We start from the raw sequence: 17,100 nt of genomic DNA, 5'->3' as shown, positions 1-17,100 counted from the left end.
ATCTCCCTTTTAAGGAGACTGTTTATGCTGAGACTAACTACAGACACCAATGTTGTTCTTATAAACCACATTTCTGCATCCTTCTAAGCACGCGTGAGTATCTGTGCTACTATTTGATTGATTGACTGATTTTGACTGATTGATTTCTACCCCACCCTTCACAGAAAAAGATTTGCCAGGGCACGGTGACTCAGGCAGGTTCGCAGTGCTCTGTGCAGAAATGCTTACAATGAAATTGGCTTTTGTGAATTTCATTCAATGAAAAGGTCAACTTGTATTAAGAGTGAAAGTCAAGAAAATCCCCTGGGCTAAATGCGGTTGGAGATCTAGTGAAGTGCAGGCCTGGCTTTCGATACTGTGTACTTTTGGGTACTGTGTCCAGTTCTGGGCACCACAGTTCAAGAAGGACACTGACAAACTGGAACGTGTCCAGAGGAGGGCAACCAAAATGGTCAAAGGCCTGGAAACGATGCCTTATGAGGAACGGCTAAGGGAGCTGGGCATGTTTAGCCTGGAGAAGAGGAGGTTAAGGGGTGATATGATAGCCATGTTCAAATATATAAAAGGATGTCACATAGAGGAGGGAGAAAGGTTGTTTTCTGCTGCTCCAGAGAAGCGGACACGGAGCAATGGATCCAAACTACAAGAAAGAAGATTCCACCTAAACATTAGGAAGAACTTCCTGACAGTAAGAGCTGTTCGACAGTGGAATTTGCTGCCAAGGAGTGTGGTGGAGTCTCCTTCTTTGGAGGTCTTTAAGCAGAGGCTTGACAACCATATGTCAGGAGTGCTCTGATGGTGTTTCCTGCTTGGCAGGGGGTTGGACTCGATGGCCCTTGTGGTCTCTTCCAACTCTATGATTCTATGATTCTATGATATGAGGGACTCTGGTTCAAATACAATCGTACCTTGGAAGTCGAATGCCTTGCGACTTCAATGTTTTGGCTCCCGAACGCCACAAACCCCAAAGTGAGTGTTCCGGTTTATGAACATTCTTTGAACCGGAATGGCTGACAGAAGTTCCCACGGCTTCCTGCAGCCAGTTGGAAGCCGTGCCTTGGTTTCAAAATGTTTTGGAAGTTGAATGGACTTCCAGAACGGATTCCATTCAGTTTCTGAGGTCCGACTGTACTTGTATGAGTGCTGTATGGTTCCTCTTGTTTTTCTAAATAAAATAACCCAGCTTGTTTCAGTATCTCTTCCTTTGCTAACCTTTATGCCTGGCCTGTTTTCTATTGCTTTTCCTCGAGGCAGGATAGCCAGAAGTGACTGCAAATATACCATCAATTTAGGTGACAACGCTGATGGTATTTCTTGTGATAGCAGTCATATCTCAGAGGGGAGGGAACTTCATAATTGAGGTGTCACCACTGAGAAGGCTCTCCTGTTACAGCATAGCATGTATCAGAATGTTGCAAGGCCTCTCTCATAGATCTTAACAGGGAGAGGCCTGGGCAACTCACTGTCTCTCACCCTCACAAGTAAAATGGGAAAGTAAAAGGCCTACAGGTTTGATGCAAGAATAAACAGGGTTATGTTTACAAAATAATTTTTTAAAATTAAAACAAGCTATATCAGACAATTAATAGTAATGATAGTTCAATCATCACTACTTATTTTATTCCGCCACTATATTGTGTCAGTCAAGGCATGACAAATATTTTCCAATATGCTGGGTTTTGACGCTAGTGTAGGCTTCTCATTTCTCAGTGTCACTCCAATTTTAATAAAGCAACTGGCATTATATCATTGGTGCTATCTGGTGCCTTTCATAAGGGCTCACAGTGCCAGAATAAACTGCAATATGGCTTCAGAAATCTTGTTACCCCCTAGAAGTTCCACATCTGCTTTCTGAGCTGAATCTGAATCTAGTGCATTGGCAGATGGTTGGGTGTGACATTGTTAAGATGAACCTGGTCATGCCTACATGCCGAGCTAGCATAATGAAATCCCATTAATCCTCTATTGCTCATCCAGCTCAGGAATCCAATCGGGCCCCCAAGATCACCCAGCAGACCTGGGCAACCCACCTCAACAACTCTGTTTTAGAGCATCGGGAATCAATTCAGGCATTTCAGACCCTGCCCAGTCTGTACATGGAAGGAGTAATGGCACCTCCTTCATCTTCAGACCTCACTTCCAGGCCCTTTTTAGTGTGTAGGGCATAGGAGCCAACCTCTAGGGGCTGAGGGGTCTTTGCCCCCCAATAAAATATTTGAGGGAGCTGGGGCCCCCCAAAGTTGATGGGCATTGCCATTCAAATGGTGTGCGTGCACTGCATCATATGATTGATTATGTGGGGCAGGTCTTACCTGGGCCCCCCAATAATTTATCACCCTTGGGGTGATAAGGAGAGTTCTTTCCATTTCTTTCTCGTCATGCTGATGACATCTCAATTCACTCCAGTTCTAGTAATAACTATTGGGCATTTGAGTGGAATTCAACTTGGAAGTCAAGTACAGTGGAAGCTTGGTTCTCAAATGTCTTCGTTGATGAATGTTTCAGAACCCAAATGCCAAAAACCTGGAAGTAAATGCTTCCTTTTTCGAACACGCCTTGGAAGTTGAACGGCTTCCGCTGCATGTTTTTCGATTTTCACCACTGAAATTGAGATTCTCCCTTTGCGCCTGGGTTGTCAAATGTTTCAGAAGTCAAATGGTCTTCCGGAACAGATTACGTTCGACAACCGAGGTTCCACTGTACTGGAAAAGTTTAGGCAGTGTCTGATCATTGGCCATGTTTTTGCATCTCATGCATTGATTATTTTCTAACTGTGTGTAGGGGACTTTACCAAAGTCCACTTGAAAATATTCTGCTTAAAAAATCTTCTCTTTTCTCACTGTCTCTGTTTTTTGCTAGAATGTTCACAAACTAATAAATTGGAGAGGAAATGGTTTTCCCCTCTCCTTTGGCAAAAGCTATGCTGGTTTGTCACGTATCATATTCAGTGAGGTGATTTATAGCTCTGTCATTAATTATTGTTTCGGCTTGTTTATTTGCTGCTGAAGTAACTGAGAGCCCTGGGATGGTTCTGTAGCTAAAGGATAAAAGAAAAAAAAATGGAAAAGAGGAAACCAAAGTAAAGCATAAAACAGTTCAGGGTCAGGAGACCTAGGTTCAACAACAGATCAACTATCAACTTACAGTGTGACTTTATGGACAGAAATACAGTGTTCAATACTGGTGACTGGGAGTTGCCACTGAGACCATATAACACCGGTCCTGAAAGACCTACATTGGCTCCCAGTACATTTCTGAGCACAATTCAAAGTGTTGGTGCTGACCTTTAAAGCCCTAAATGGCCTCGGCCCAGTAGACCTGAAGGAGCATCTCCACCCCCATCGTTCTGCCCAGACACTGAGATCTAGCTCCGAGGGCCTTCTGGCAGTTCCCTCATTGTGAGAAGTGAGGTTACAGGGAACCAGACAGAGGGCTTTCTCGGTAGTGCCACCCACCCTGTGGAAAACCCGCCCATCAGATGTCAAGGAAATAAGGAGCTATCCTATTTTTAAAAGACATCTGAAGGCAGCCCTTTAGGGAAGTTTTTAATGTTTGCTGTTTTATCAGGTTTTTAATACAGTGGAACCTCGGGTTGCGAACGTGATCCGTGTGGGAGGCGCATTCGCAACCCACAGTACCACATCTGCGCACGCGTGTGACGCGATTCAGTGCTTCTGCGCATGCCCGAGTGCCGAAACCCGGAAGTAACCTGTTCCGGTACTTCCAGGTTCGGTGTATCCGTAACCCGAAAATGCGCAACCCGCAGCATTCGCAACCCGATGTATGACTGTATTCTGTTGGGAGCCATCCAGAGTGGCTGGGGAAACCCAGCCAGATGGGCAGGGTATAAACAAGAAATTATTATTATTATTATTATTACCACTTGGTTTGACTGGGCTGATGAACAGTAGTGTCCTCTGTGTCTATTATCTAGGTGGTTTTGCTGCTCAGCAGAGATCAAGCAAATAATTCCTTCAGACTGTGAGCTGCCCTTGATGGTGTTTTAACTCTACTGCCAGAGTCCCTAGTCTCAGTCCCTTGGCATCTTAGATTGTGTTGTTTCAGATCCATCCCAATCTGATGACTTGTTACATTTTAATTGGTCAATTTACCCTAGGCAGTTCTGTGCTCTTGCAGCTTAAACTCTATTATATTTTTTAAGTTGCTGGAGTGAACAGTTCATCTTCTTTATCCCCATCCTTTCAGATATTTCAAGGCTATCATCCCTTCATATTGGTTTCTCTAAACAAGGCATGGCTGGTTTTTTTCTGTCTTTTCGTTAATATGATTCATTACAGAAGCTAAAAGTAACTTGAGCAGTAGGAGCAACTTCCAGGGCATTTTCAGAATGAATTGTTTGAATGTCATTTTGTCATTTTCTGTTGCACCCCCACATCATTTCAGTGATAGAACTGTGTTAATCTCATTGCTGAATGTTCCTAGTATAACCTACAGGCTGGGAATCAGTAGGATCAGCAGAGTAAACAGCTGGAATTCCCATGGCAATTGCCTCCTTTATCCTGCTTTTTCTTAGAAGATTCATTGAGGATTCCTTAACTTACGTCACTCTTGAACTACCATTCTCCGTATTTCCAGTTTAGGACTACACCAATGCATAAGTTGTACAAGGAAACTCTAGTTAGAACACAGCCTTAGGGTTGAAGTAGACAAGATGCCATACACACAATTAGAAATTACATTAATGCCTTAAAAAAAATGAGGCATGGTGGTCCATTTGGGAATCTGGTAGGGGTGATAGTCGATAAGGAGGCTTTAAACCTTTGCTCTCCACTGTACATAATATAAATTCCCTCCATTGCAAAGAAGAGGTGAAGCAGGCCTTGATTTGAATTGGGACCACCATGAGGGGCAGAAAGGTTAGAGCTCTTCCATCCTCATCCTGCCCCCGCCAGGATTTCAGTCTGGATTGGGGCCCCTGCTGTGACCACTCTTTACTGTTTTAAAAGCCATGCATGCAATAGATAATTGTATGAATGGCATCTTGTTGAGCTTGACCTTTAGTCTCTCTTTAATTCAGTCATAATAATAATAATAATAATAATAATAATAATAATAATAATAAAGTACATAATGCAATCAGTGAATAATGTGCAGGATGTTTGTTTTGTCAAGTAGCATTAAATATTATCTGTTCAGTAAATGCTTTGGAAATGGCAAGAAACAAACTTTTTCCCTCAAGTTATTTATTGCATTACTTGCTGGACAGGTTGAAAAAAAGCTAGTAGCTTGAATTGTATTTTGCAGTGTCATGGCCAGGGATTGTTAATTACCACGTCAGGTACACACAATGAACTGCAAATGGCGTTCAAAATCTTCTTTTTCTTGTTTGGCTGGAGTACCTGGCCTTACAATGTCTTTTGTCGACATGGCTGCCATCTGTTCTGTGGCCTGTTCTTCAACCCGAACATTTAAAGGAGGGAAAATGCTCTTTCAGTACCTATTTCCATGTTGGTGACCAGTGTTATAAATCCGCAGGAATCCCAGTGGGACTTGCTCGCATGAACTTCCTCGTCTCTGGATTGAGGCAGAATTGCCATATGGCAGAACCATGCTTCCTTTGCAGTGACACTTTGGCTGCAAGGCAATCACTTGCTAGTAACTGGCAGTTAAAAAAGATTTTGAGCTTACATTTTAGGAGGTGAATCAACATTGGGGTCAGATGTCTCTTTTGCTCCCTTGGCTCAATCTGGTGCGCTCGCATGCGGGCCTAATTGTGTGTTTGCTTTGTGTGTGGAGTGTGGGTGGGTGTTCCCAGTAGCCCTGACACTCTGTACAGTTCCTGAAATTTTGTTGTTGTTGCTGCTGCTTTCTCACCATGAGCAATATCTGGGTTGAAGTGGCGTTTTTCCCCTCAAGTGTGCCCAGCCTGCCCTTCCTTTCTCTGAAATGCAAGTTAATTCCGGACAGCTATAGATAGCCCCTCCCTGCTTTTGCTGCTGATCCCCCTCCCTCCGCTTTCTCCTCTGTTGGAGACAGTGTCGAGGACAATTATCCAAGCTGCATAAAAGCTGTTTCCCTGTAATGGGCTGAACTCCCTGTACTGTGACAAACTGCCCAGCTGCTCTGGCTCCATCCCTCTCTTTCCCCCCCTCTCTTCTCTCCTCCCGCCCTGTCTGCACCCTTTCATTTCCAATCCATTCCAAGCTTTCTTTCTCTCTTGATATCTCTGTCACTCCAAACAACCACATCAAGGGAGCAATGTAAGGCACGCTGCATATAGCTACTGTACTCATGACCACACATTTCCATGGCAGAAGCTTCCTGCTCCTTGCAAGAGTATTATTTTTGAGTCTAGAGCTGAAAGCTGCCTTTTTGCACACCGTCGCCCAACCGCTGCAAGGGGGTTTGCAGAGGCAGGTGGAATGGCAGCTTCTGCTTTCAGCAGCCCAGTGTAAGGAAGTGGTGAGCACCAGGCTTTCGAGGAACTGGAATCCAAATATCTTGCCTGCATGTTTGTGTACCTCTTTAAGGCGGGGCTACTCAACTTTCTTCAAGCTGAGGTCCACATGCCCTTCTGGGGACCACATGACGGTGGTGGGTGGAGTCAGAGTCAAAAGTAGGTGGAGCAAATTGGGGGCATCATAGAATTGTAGAGTTGGAAGAGACTACGAGGGTCTTCTAGCCAATATGGGGCTCAAACCCACGACCTTGAGATTAAGAGTCTCATGCTCTACTGACTGAACTATCCCAAGTCAATTCTTTTTCCTTTGTACAGTAGGCTAGTTTCTGCACACACTCACAACCCCTCTCTGTCCCCCATCAGGGTTCAAGGACACATTCCAGTAAGGCAAAAACATTCGGGGGGGGGGATTGAAGCAAGGCCACTGAGAGGGGAGGGTGTCTGGCCTGGGGAAGTCTCAAGGGATAGATAGGCCCAGAGAGCTGCATTCAGACCCTGGACCTGAGGTTCCCCACCCTACCTCAAAGCACTGTCTGCTTGGTGCTTATTGAGGAGACAAGATGTGGTCATGTAGAACTTCTAATGCCTGCAGTCTACATACGCGTGTAGGTACTGGCCCACATCAAGCCCTGGTCTGCAATTGTGGGGGCATCCTGGAGAAAACAGTGTCTGTTTTCCCCAAAGATGCGTCCTGTTCTAATGGTAAACACAGGGAGCCTTATGGTAACGCACACCCAGAACAAGCAAAATGGCAGCCTGGGAAGACAAGATATGGAAATAGGTAGCGTATGGTTGGAAGAAAGGGATTCAGTCAAAGTTTTGGATGTTTCTGAGTCTTTCAACCTCCCTCCCTCTCTCTCCCCCTCTGCAGGTGCATCTGCGCTCTGCAGAACGTCTACGAGACCTGTGTTGTGCCAATCGGGGCACCTTCATCAAGGTGGGGCAGCACCTGGGGGCTCTCGACTATCTCTTGCCTGAGGAATACACTCGCACACTCAAGGTGCTGCACAGCCAAGCCCCTCAGAGCAGCAGGCAGGAGATTGAGCAAGTGATCTTGGAGGACCTGGGCAAAGGGGTATGTGTGACAATAGGCATGTATTGACTTGTCCGCCAAGCACGAGCAATAAGAATATAAGTATAGCCCTGCTGAATCAGGCAAATGGCACACTGCTTCATGCTTTTGAGCCACAGGTCTGGGCTCTCCAGGTGTGTGCCTGAGCAGTTTTGCCGCTTGCTACATTTCAGCAGTAAAACACGGGTTTTCCTGAAAAAGTGCTGGGACAAAAAAAGACCTGCTTGGATGCTGATCTGGAAAGCCCGGACTTGCGCCTAGAAACATGGCACAAAAGGAAGTGTGAACGAACCCACAGTGTGTAACCAGATGCCTTTGGAAAACCTGATAGCTGGGCAGGGGAAGAAACCAAGAATTCAATATAAGTTATTAACAGATGTTAAAGAAAGAGGGGGCTTTGCCCTGCCAGACTTGAAACTGTACTATGAAGCATCTTGACTTTGTTGGTTAAAGGAATGGATGTTGTTAGAAAATACAGATTTGTTGGATTTGGAAGGTTATGATATATTTGGTTGACACGCATATTTATGGTATAATAAGACAAAAGTCCATAAAGGATTTGGAAACCATATATTCCGAAGATCTCTATTTGAAATATGGGATCGGTATAAAAACCTATTTGAACGTAAAGCACCACAGTGGCTGTCTCCATTAGAGGTGATGAGTGTGAAAAAGATAAATATGAGTAAAAATTGGGTTACATATGAAAAATTAATACAAAAGGAAGTAAATGGAAAATGAAATCTTATGAAGGGGTTAAAGGATACGTGAATGACTGGCTGCATTATCACCAAGTCAATGAAATGTTTAAACAGGATTTGAGAGAAAAAGGATTTGATGATAATAAATCAAAATTTGAAATAGGGGTATTGAATAATAAGTATAAAATTTTGTCTAAAATGTATAAATTGCTGCTTGAATGGCATTTGAAAGATGCGGAGGTAAAGTCGGTGATGATACACTGGGCCAAAGATTTTGGGTATAATATACAGTTAAAAGACTGGGAAAAACTGTGGAAAGAAGGATTAAAATTTACTGCATGCAATGCTTTGAAAGAAAATGTGATGAAAATGATGTATAGGTGGTATATTACACCTGTGAAATTAGCTAAAATGTATAAAACAAGTAACAAATGTTGGAAATGTAAAGAAAAGGAAGGAACTTTTTATCACATGTGGTAGGAATGTAAAAAAGTGAAAAACCTCTGGGAAATGATATATAATGAGATGAAAAAGATGTTGAAATATACATTTATTAAGAAACCAGAAGCATTTTTACTTGGCATTGTAGGAGATGATATTAAAAGACAGGATTGTAAGTTGTTTTTATATGCAATGACGGCATCAAGAATATTATTGCACAAAAATGGAAGCAAGAAGAATTACCGACGGAAGAAGAATGGCGGATGAAATTGATGGACTATGCAGAACTAGATAAATTAACAGGAAGGATTTGAAACCTGCGGGATCAGAGATTCTTAGAAGACAGGGGTAAATATACGAACTAATTGAAAAGTAATTGTAATGAACAGATTACGCTAGAAGGACTGCAAGAGGTTTTGTAAGGATTATCTGAAATATTGCAAGAAAGACTATGAGGAGAATTATTAGTTAATGACAATTAAGAGTAATAGAGAAATTAAGAAATGCAGAATAAGTGATAATGAAAAATCATCAGAGGTGTTGATGGAAGTCTAAAACATTGTATAAGAAGTTACTGTATTTTTCGCCCTATAGGACGCACTTTTTCCCCTCCAAAAATGAAGGGGAAATGTGTGTGCGTCCTATGGGGCGAATGCAGGCTTTTGCTGAAGCCTGGAGAGCGAGAGGGGTCGGTGCGCACCGACCCCTCTCGCTCTCCAGGCTTCAGGAAGCTCTCCGCAAGCCTTGGGAGCTCCGCGGGAGTGCAGATATCGGGCAGCCCCATAAGCTCGGGGGACAGCGGGGAGGCGGAGCGCCGCCATCCCGCTGTTCCCCGACCTGGTTTGGATTCCTTGACCTGGTTTTGGGGGGAAAATAAAGTAAAAAATTTTTTCCTTTATTCCCCCCCCCCAAAAAAAAACTAGGTGCGCCCTATGGGCCGAAAAATACGGTATGTTATATGACTGTTGGAAATGATATGTTAAAAAAACCAATAAAAATGTATATATATAAAAAAGGAAAACCTGCTAGCTGAACAAGCGTGCAGCAGCTACTCGCAATTCCCAGCCACTTGTATTCAGATGCAAAATGCCTCTGACTAGGGAGATAGCACATAGCTATCATGGCTAGTAGCCATTGATAGCCTTGCCTTCTATGAATTTGTCTAATTTTGGGTAGTAGAGTGAACTGAAAGCACTAAACAGTGGTTTGTTGCTGCTTTCTGGTAATAAATGCACGTCTGCTTGTTGCTAAGGATACAGGCATTGTTTTCTCAGCGTAGTGCTTCTGTTGCAGAAATATCACATTTTTTGCAGTGCTGAAACTGGAGTATTTTGTCACTGCGAAAATGCAGATTCTTTCCCCTAGCTCACACAGCTGGTACTGTTGAGATTGCTGTGTGCTATGTGCAGCATAATGGGATTGTCACAGACCTCTGTTGGTTATTGAGTGCACTGTTGCTAGCAGTGAGTTATACCTGCCTCTGCTGTAAACGTGCATCACACTTTATAACACAGAGGTGGCTAATCTGTGATTCTTTAGGTGTTGCTGAACACCTAACCATCCCTGACCATAGGCCAAGCTTGGCCTATCGCTTAACATCCAAAAAACCAAAGTGCTGCACCAACAAGTACAAAATAACCCCTCTGCAGCGCCATAAATCTAACTCAATGGTGTAATGTTGGAAAATGTCGATCACTTCTCCTACCTGGCAGTTATCTTTCCACAAGGGCCGACATTGGTGCCGAAATCCAGCATTGCCTGAGCTCTGCGAGTGTGGCTTTCTCCCGATTGAAATGCAGAGTATTTGAGAACCGGGACATTCACAGGGAAACCAAAATGCTTGTTTACAAAGCTATTGTACTACTAACCTTACTGTATGCTTGTGAAACATGGACCACTTATAAATGCCACCTCCAACTCCTTGAAAGATTCCATCAACGGTGTCTCCGAAAAATTTTACACATCACTTGGGAAGACAGATGAACTAATACCAATGTACTGGAAGAAGCAAATATCACCAGTGTTGAAGCAGTGATTCTTTAACATCAACTTCGTTGGACTGGTCATGTTGTGCAGATGCCTTTTTATCCTCTTCCAAAGCAACTGCTCTATTCCGAACTTAAAAATGGAAAGCGTAATGCTGGTGGTCAACAAAGGAGGTTTAAAGACTGTCTCAAGGCAAATTTTAAAGAATGTAGTATAGACATCAACAATTGGGAAACACTTGCCTGTGAGCTCTCCAATTGGAGAACAGCCTTTACCAAAGGTGTCATGGGCTTTGAAGACACTCAAACTCAGTACGCAAGGGAGAAACGTGCTAAGAGGAAGGCACGCTTGGCAAATCCACACTGTGATCAGAAGCCAATGTCCCCACTGTGGAAGGACGTGTGGATCCAGAAGTGGCCTCCACAGTCACTTATGGACTCAGTGTGAAAACCTTGCTGCAAGATAGACCCAAAAGAGAAAACAATAGAACACCACTAGTAATCACATACAGCTCTCAAGTTAAAACAGTTCAACACATCATCAGAGATTTGCAACAGCTCTTAGATTAATGACAGCTCTTTTTCCGAAGCTCTGGAAGGAAAACCTTTCATTCCCTACAGAAAGCCACCCAATCTTAAACAGCTCCTCACACGCAATAATACAACAACCAGACCTAACATAGACACTGGCACAAGAGCCTGAAATAAATCTAGATGCCAACTTTGCTGCCATATGCACCTGGACAGCATCATTATTGGCCCCAATAACATCAAACATACCATCTCAGGCCTATTTAATAGTTCATCTTCCAACATTATATACGCTATCAAATGCCAACAGTGCCCTTCAGCTCTCTATATTGGACAAACAGGACAAACTTTACGCCAAAGGATAAAGGTAAAGGTAAAGGGACCCCTGACCATTAGGTCCAGTTGTGACCGACTCTGGGGTTGCGGCGCTCATCTCGCTTTATTGGCCGAGGGAGCCAGCGTACAGCTTCCGGGTCATGTGGCTAGCGTGACAAAGCCGCTTCTGGTAAACCAGAGCAGCACACCGAAACACCATTTACCTTCCCGCTGGAGCGGTACCTATTTATCTACTTGCACTTTGACGTGCTTTCAAACTGCTAGGTTGGCAGGAGCAGGGACCGAGCAATGGGAGCTCACCCCGTTGCGGGGATTCGAACCGCCGACCTTCTGATCGGCAAGCCCTAGGCTCTGTGGTTTAACCCACAGCGCCACCTGCGTCCCTACGCCAAAGGATAAATGGACATAAATCTGACATCAGGAATCATAAAACAGAGAAACCAATAGGAGAGCACTTCAGTCTCCCAGGACATTCTGTGCAGGATCTTAGAGTGGCTGTCTTCAGTGGCGGAGCTTCATGCTCTGGCACTGGGAGCGGAGAGCAGGCGGAAGCATGGCTGGCGTGCATCCCGGGGGGCGTGGTGTGCATCCCAGGGGCATGGCGCGCTGCCCACAGCGGCATGGCGTATGTCCCAGGGGTGTGGCGCGTGTCCTGGGGGCGTGGTGCCCAGCACGGCCGGGGGGGCAACCTCGATAGCACCCCACCGGGGTCATGGTGCCGGGGGTGGTGCACTCCCCTGCCCCCCTCTTCCTCCGCCAGTGGCTGTCTTATTACAAAAGAATTTTAGAAATACACTTGAAAGAGAAGTTGCTGAATTACAACTCATTACCAAACTAAAAACTATGGAGAGACCTGGTCTGAATAGATATATTGGATTCATGTCCCATTATACATACTAAAGCTAATTTTGGTCATCTATCCATTTAAAAATCCCTTGCCCTTCCCTGTGGAACCAACTGCCATAACAGTCAGCAACAGTTATAAGGTTGAAGCGATCTCTGCTTCAGAGTAACTGATGAAGTGTGTATTACACACGAAAGCTCATACCTTGAAAGCTTATATTTAGTTGATCTTTAAGGTGCCACTGGAATTACTAAAAAAGATTTTTTCATCTTTCATCTTGTTATTTATTATTTCATTTTGTTATTATCAACACGGCTATCCACCTGAATCTGTTAAAACTGTGTTTATGGAAGACAATCTTACTCGGCTACAAGTGATCGCCAAAGAAGAAAAGAAGAAGAAGAAGAAGACGATGACTAGCTAGGACTGATGGGAGATAGAGCCCAACAAAATCTGGAGAGCCCATAGGTTAACCTGCTTTGTTTTAACATCTAATACAGGGATAGCTCTTGGGAGTGTAGCTTGTAAGAGGCAGCTGTGGGAGTCTGCTGTTCTTAGCAACTGGAGACAGACAATACTTGCTGCACAGAGTTTCAGAGTGTATTCATGTCTTCTACCTTATTGAGAACACCCAGTTAGCGAAAAACAGGCCAGGTGTGAATTGTTGAGCCTGGGCCACAGAACAGATATGAGTGGCACAAGTAGAACAAAAATGGAAACCCCCCTTGGGAGCCCATTCACTGGACAAGAATAATGGGGGTCAGTTAAATCTACAGTATTCATCTGATTGCCAGCAAACTCAGCAGCTGCACCACCAATGTATCAGTGGGGCTGAGCAGTGTTCATGAGCTAAGGAGTTTGTCTAAAGTGGGTACAGAACAGTTAAATGGGTCGGGTCAGATACAGAGGCATAGATGGGGCAGTGAGAGACAGTTGGTTAGATGATTTCAGACAGGAGATAGAAGACAATTTGGCAGGCTGCATTGCAGTAAAAATGTCTGAGACAGTATTGACCCAAACCAGCAAATCACAGACGGCCTTTTACCTTATTACCATATGAATGTTTGTGGGCCAGAGTTCATTGACATGTTACCACTGAGCTGCTGAGCCCTGTTTTGCTAGAGTTTTGTTGCCTTGTAGCTAAAGCTTGGCCACTCCATAGGCGTGCCAGTTTTGCTCAGGCCATTGTCAAAGCAACACCCGTCTTTTGTGGGCGATCTTTTGAGTCTTGCAGATCCTTCCTTTGGTACCTGGAACCTGATATCTGCTTTGTGCTGCTAGAGTGTCTCCTCCAGGCCTTGGTCATCACCCTATAGGTCAGGAAACAAGACCCCATGGCTGCCTGTACATAGTGCCCTTGTTGTGAAATAGCCACAGGGTGTTCACTCACCTTTTAATGGGCATCTGCATGATGTCATGTAATGAACAAAAATGTTTATGTTTTCCCTGTTCAGCTTCTGTTTCATGCCTCCCACCGACCTCAGGTGATCCAGCTCCCCCCTCCCAAAATAATTAAACCCCCCCCCCAGTTATGGTCTTTATAATTTTCCTTCTCTGTGGTCCAACTCTAGGAGTTAACACTATCACTTTAACCCTTCCCTTTCCAGAGAACATATATCAGTTTTATCCCATCCCTCCCTGCAGTGAGGGAGAGGAAGCAATAATAATTAGCAGTGTAGTGAGGGGAAAAGGAAGTATTTAACGCTTTGTAACATATTATTTGGATTCCAGAAGTCTGGGAGCAGGGCTGCTATTCTCCTTGCAGCTGAATAGCAGTGACTGGGTTCTGCAGAATTTCCACATCTGGAAGCACCCATTGAAAATGGAAATTGTTGGTTCTAAGTATGCTGTAGAGAGCAAAGTAGGGATGGGCAGATCTGTCAATTTCTATTTCACCCAGTTTCTCTTTTTTCTGTCTTAAGTTTGGTTCTCCAGATTTCCACCTCCTTTATCAGTATCTTAGTGCAAATTTATCCTAGTATACACATTTTGGTATGCAATTTCACCTAATAAGCACATTTAAAACAAAAAACAATCTGCCCCAATATTTTTTTTAAATGTTGTTTTCACAAACATATGCACACTTTACCCTAGCATAGACACTTTTGTACACAGTGTTTGGCTAAGAGAAGTGCAACTTTTGGATGATGCCTTTGCTTCAGTTTGCACCTTGTTTCAGAAAGTGCGAATTAGGTAAGTTCGCATTCAAAGGTGAACTGAATTGAATTTCTCTCTCATCCCTAGAGCAACGGTAGGTATAGGAATGGAACATCAGAGGCAATATAGATGACCTGTGGCAGATCCATGGAACAAGGTCCAGTCTTAACATTAGATGGCTGCCTTAGGCGGAAGATGCAGAGAGGCTGGGAGGGACAGCAAGGTGCTGGAGGACAAAGCCTGTCCTGCTCTGCTAAGCTAGGCTGCAGCCCTCACATGTGGTGGAGGATGCTGTCCCACTGACAGTTTTGAACTGAGGTACCATACATTTAAAGCTGTATCCTACCACTCTAAAACAGTCATGGTTTCCCCCAAAGAATCCTGGGAACTGTAGTTTGCTAAGGTTGCAAAGAGATCCCTATTCACACTGACAGAGCTACAGTTCCCACAGTAGTTTAATAATCAGTTCCTCTTCCCAGGGCAGTGTGGGAATTATAGTTCTGTCAGGGGAATAGGGGGTCTCCTATCAAGTTACAGCACCCTTAGCAAACTACACTTCCCAAGATTCTTTGGGGGAAGCCATGATTGTTCAAAGTGGTAGGAGGCAGCTTTAAGTGTATAGTGCAGATGGGGTCTAAGACTCACCTGCCAGTCCAGTCAGCTTCTGTATATGGAATGGAAAGAGACGCCATTTTGTCTTTTCCCTCAGTTAGCAACATGTCTTGAGGCCGCCCTACATGGAGCTCTCCCCCAGTAGAATGGCAGGCGCTGTTAAAATGAACTGCAAGCTTGCTCTTGGTAAAATGCTACACGTGGGCAAGTTGTGCTGGCCTTTTGCTGCACTATAACCATTTCCAGACAGCACTGTCAGCCCTTCCTTTTCGAAAGCCCCCTAATTAACCCTGAATGAAAAACAAATAAATCCCCATAATAACCACATAAATAGCTGTTGCCGTTTACACCAAGGCCATCTGGTGGCAAGGAAGGCTATGTCAACCATGAGCGCTTTATGGCTGGTAAATCAGATTACTTTTCCCCAACTTCATTTGTGATCATGCTTCAAGTCTCTAGGGTGGATTGAGAAGGGTCGGCGATGAAGAATGGGGCTGCAGGGTGTGTTGGCATTTGGAGGTGGTGAGTGGGGTAGACCTACCTGTAATGCCATGGGGCAGGGTGAAATGCAGTCGGTGCAGCAGGATTGGAACATCTAGTAAATCTAGGGTTGTTTGTGGTGCAGGAGTGCATATAAAGGAACATGCTGTCATGGGTTCATCTTGTGGAGAGTGAATGATGTTGCCATAGATTGTGTAGTTCAGATAGGCAAGGGCACATCTGAGTAGGTGGGCAAGCCCCCAAATAGCCTTTTGTTGCTAATGTGAGTAGAGATGGGGGAATTGCGGGGTTGTCGGGTAGAGGGAGATAGCCCTTTTCCCAGCCAAGGCCACATTATTCTGCCCAAGCTGTAGCCTGACCCTTGCTGAACTGTGACATCATAATGCAATTTATGACCACTACTGACACTTGCTGTTCAAATAATCCTGCCTGCTTTCTGAACAGTGTTGTGTATGAAGCTGCCTGGTGCTGAGTCAGACCATTGGTACATCAATCTTGTCCTTACTGAATTGACTAGCAATGGCTCTCCAGAGTTTCGCAGGGGAAATTCACAGCCGGGATTGACAAACAGGGGACACAGAAAGGGCTGAACTCCTCAATGCCTTCTTTGCCTCAGTCTTCTCCGATAAAGAAAACAATGCCCGACCTGAAGAATTTGGAGCAAATGATTCAACAGAGGAAACACAGCCCAGAATAACTAAGGAGATAGTACAAGAATACTTGGCTAGTTTAGATGTATTCAAGTCTCCAGGGCCAGATGAACTGCATCCAAGAGTATTAAAAGAACTGGCAGATGTGATCTCAGAACCACTGGCAGTCATCTTTGAGAATTCCTGAAGAACAGGCGAAGTCCCGGCAGACTGGAGGAGGGCAAATGTTGTCCCTATTTTCAAAAAGGGGAAAAGAGAGGACCCAAATAATTACCACCCAGTCAGTCTGACATCAATACCAGGGAAGATTCTGGAGCAGATCATTAAGCAAACAGTCTGTGAGCACCTAGAAAGGAATGCTGTGATCCCCAATAGTCAGCATGGATTTCTGAAAAATAAGTCATGTCAGACTAACCTGATCTCGTTTTTTGACAGAATTACAAGCCTGGTAGATGAAGGGAACGCAGTGGATGTAGCCTACCTTGATTTCAGCAAGGCATTTGACAAGGTGCCCCATGATATTCTTGTAAAGAAGCTGGTAAAATGCGGTCTTGACTATGCTACCACTCAGTGGATTTGTAACTGGCTGACTGACCGAACCCAAAGGGTGCTCATCAATGGTTCCTCTTCATCCTGGAGAAGAGTGACTAGTGGGGTGCCACAGGGTTCTGTCTTGGGCCCGGTCTTATTCAACATCTTTATCAACGACTTGGATAATGGACTCAAGGGCATCCTGATCAAATTTGCAGATGACACCAAACTGGGAGGGGTGGCTAACACCCCAGAGGACAGGATCACACTTCAAAACGACCTTGACAGATTAGAGAACTGGGCAAAAACAAACACGAT

The 17,100-nt window shown here is 44.4% G+C and overlaps 1 protein-coding gene and 1 long non-coding RNA gene across 7 annotated transcripts in view; one reads left to right on the top strand and one right to left on the bottom strand.

The window, feature by feature from the left end:
• The window catches only part of ADCK1 (aarF domain containing kinase 1), a 107,159-nt gene that overhangs the window by 31,216 nt on the left and 58,843 nt on the right, over positions 1–17,100 (top strand). For all 6 annotated transcript variants that reach the window (XM_081003873.1, XM_081003874.1, XM_081003869.1 and 3 more), the window contains one exon: positions 7,293–7,496. In XM_081003873.1, coding sequence (XP_080859999.1) covers positions 7,293–7,496 — 204 coding nt within the window. The remainder of the gene's footprint in view (positions 1–7,292; positions 7,497–17,100) is intronic.
• Positions 5,162–16,432, bottom strand: LOC308476417. The gene is made up of 2 exons (XR_013985864.1): positions 15,642–16,432; positions 5,162–5,595 (listed from the first exon to the last, which is right to left on the bottom strand). It is a non-coding gene; the product is annotated as an uncharacterized lncRNA (long non-coding RNA).

The sequence above is a fragment of the Podarcis pityusensis genome (assembly GCF_964106645.2).
Source record: "Podarcis pityusensis genome assembly, chromosome: 1".
NCBI lineage: Eukaryota > Metazoa > Chordata > Lepidosauria > Squamata > Lacertidae > Podarcis > Podarcis pityusensis.
This window is presented reverse-complemented; position numbering and strand designations above follow the sequence as displayed.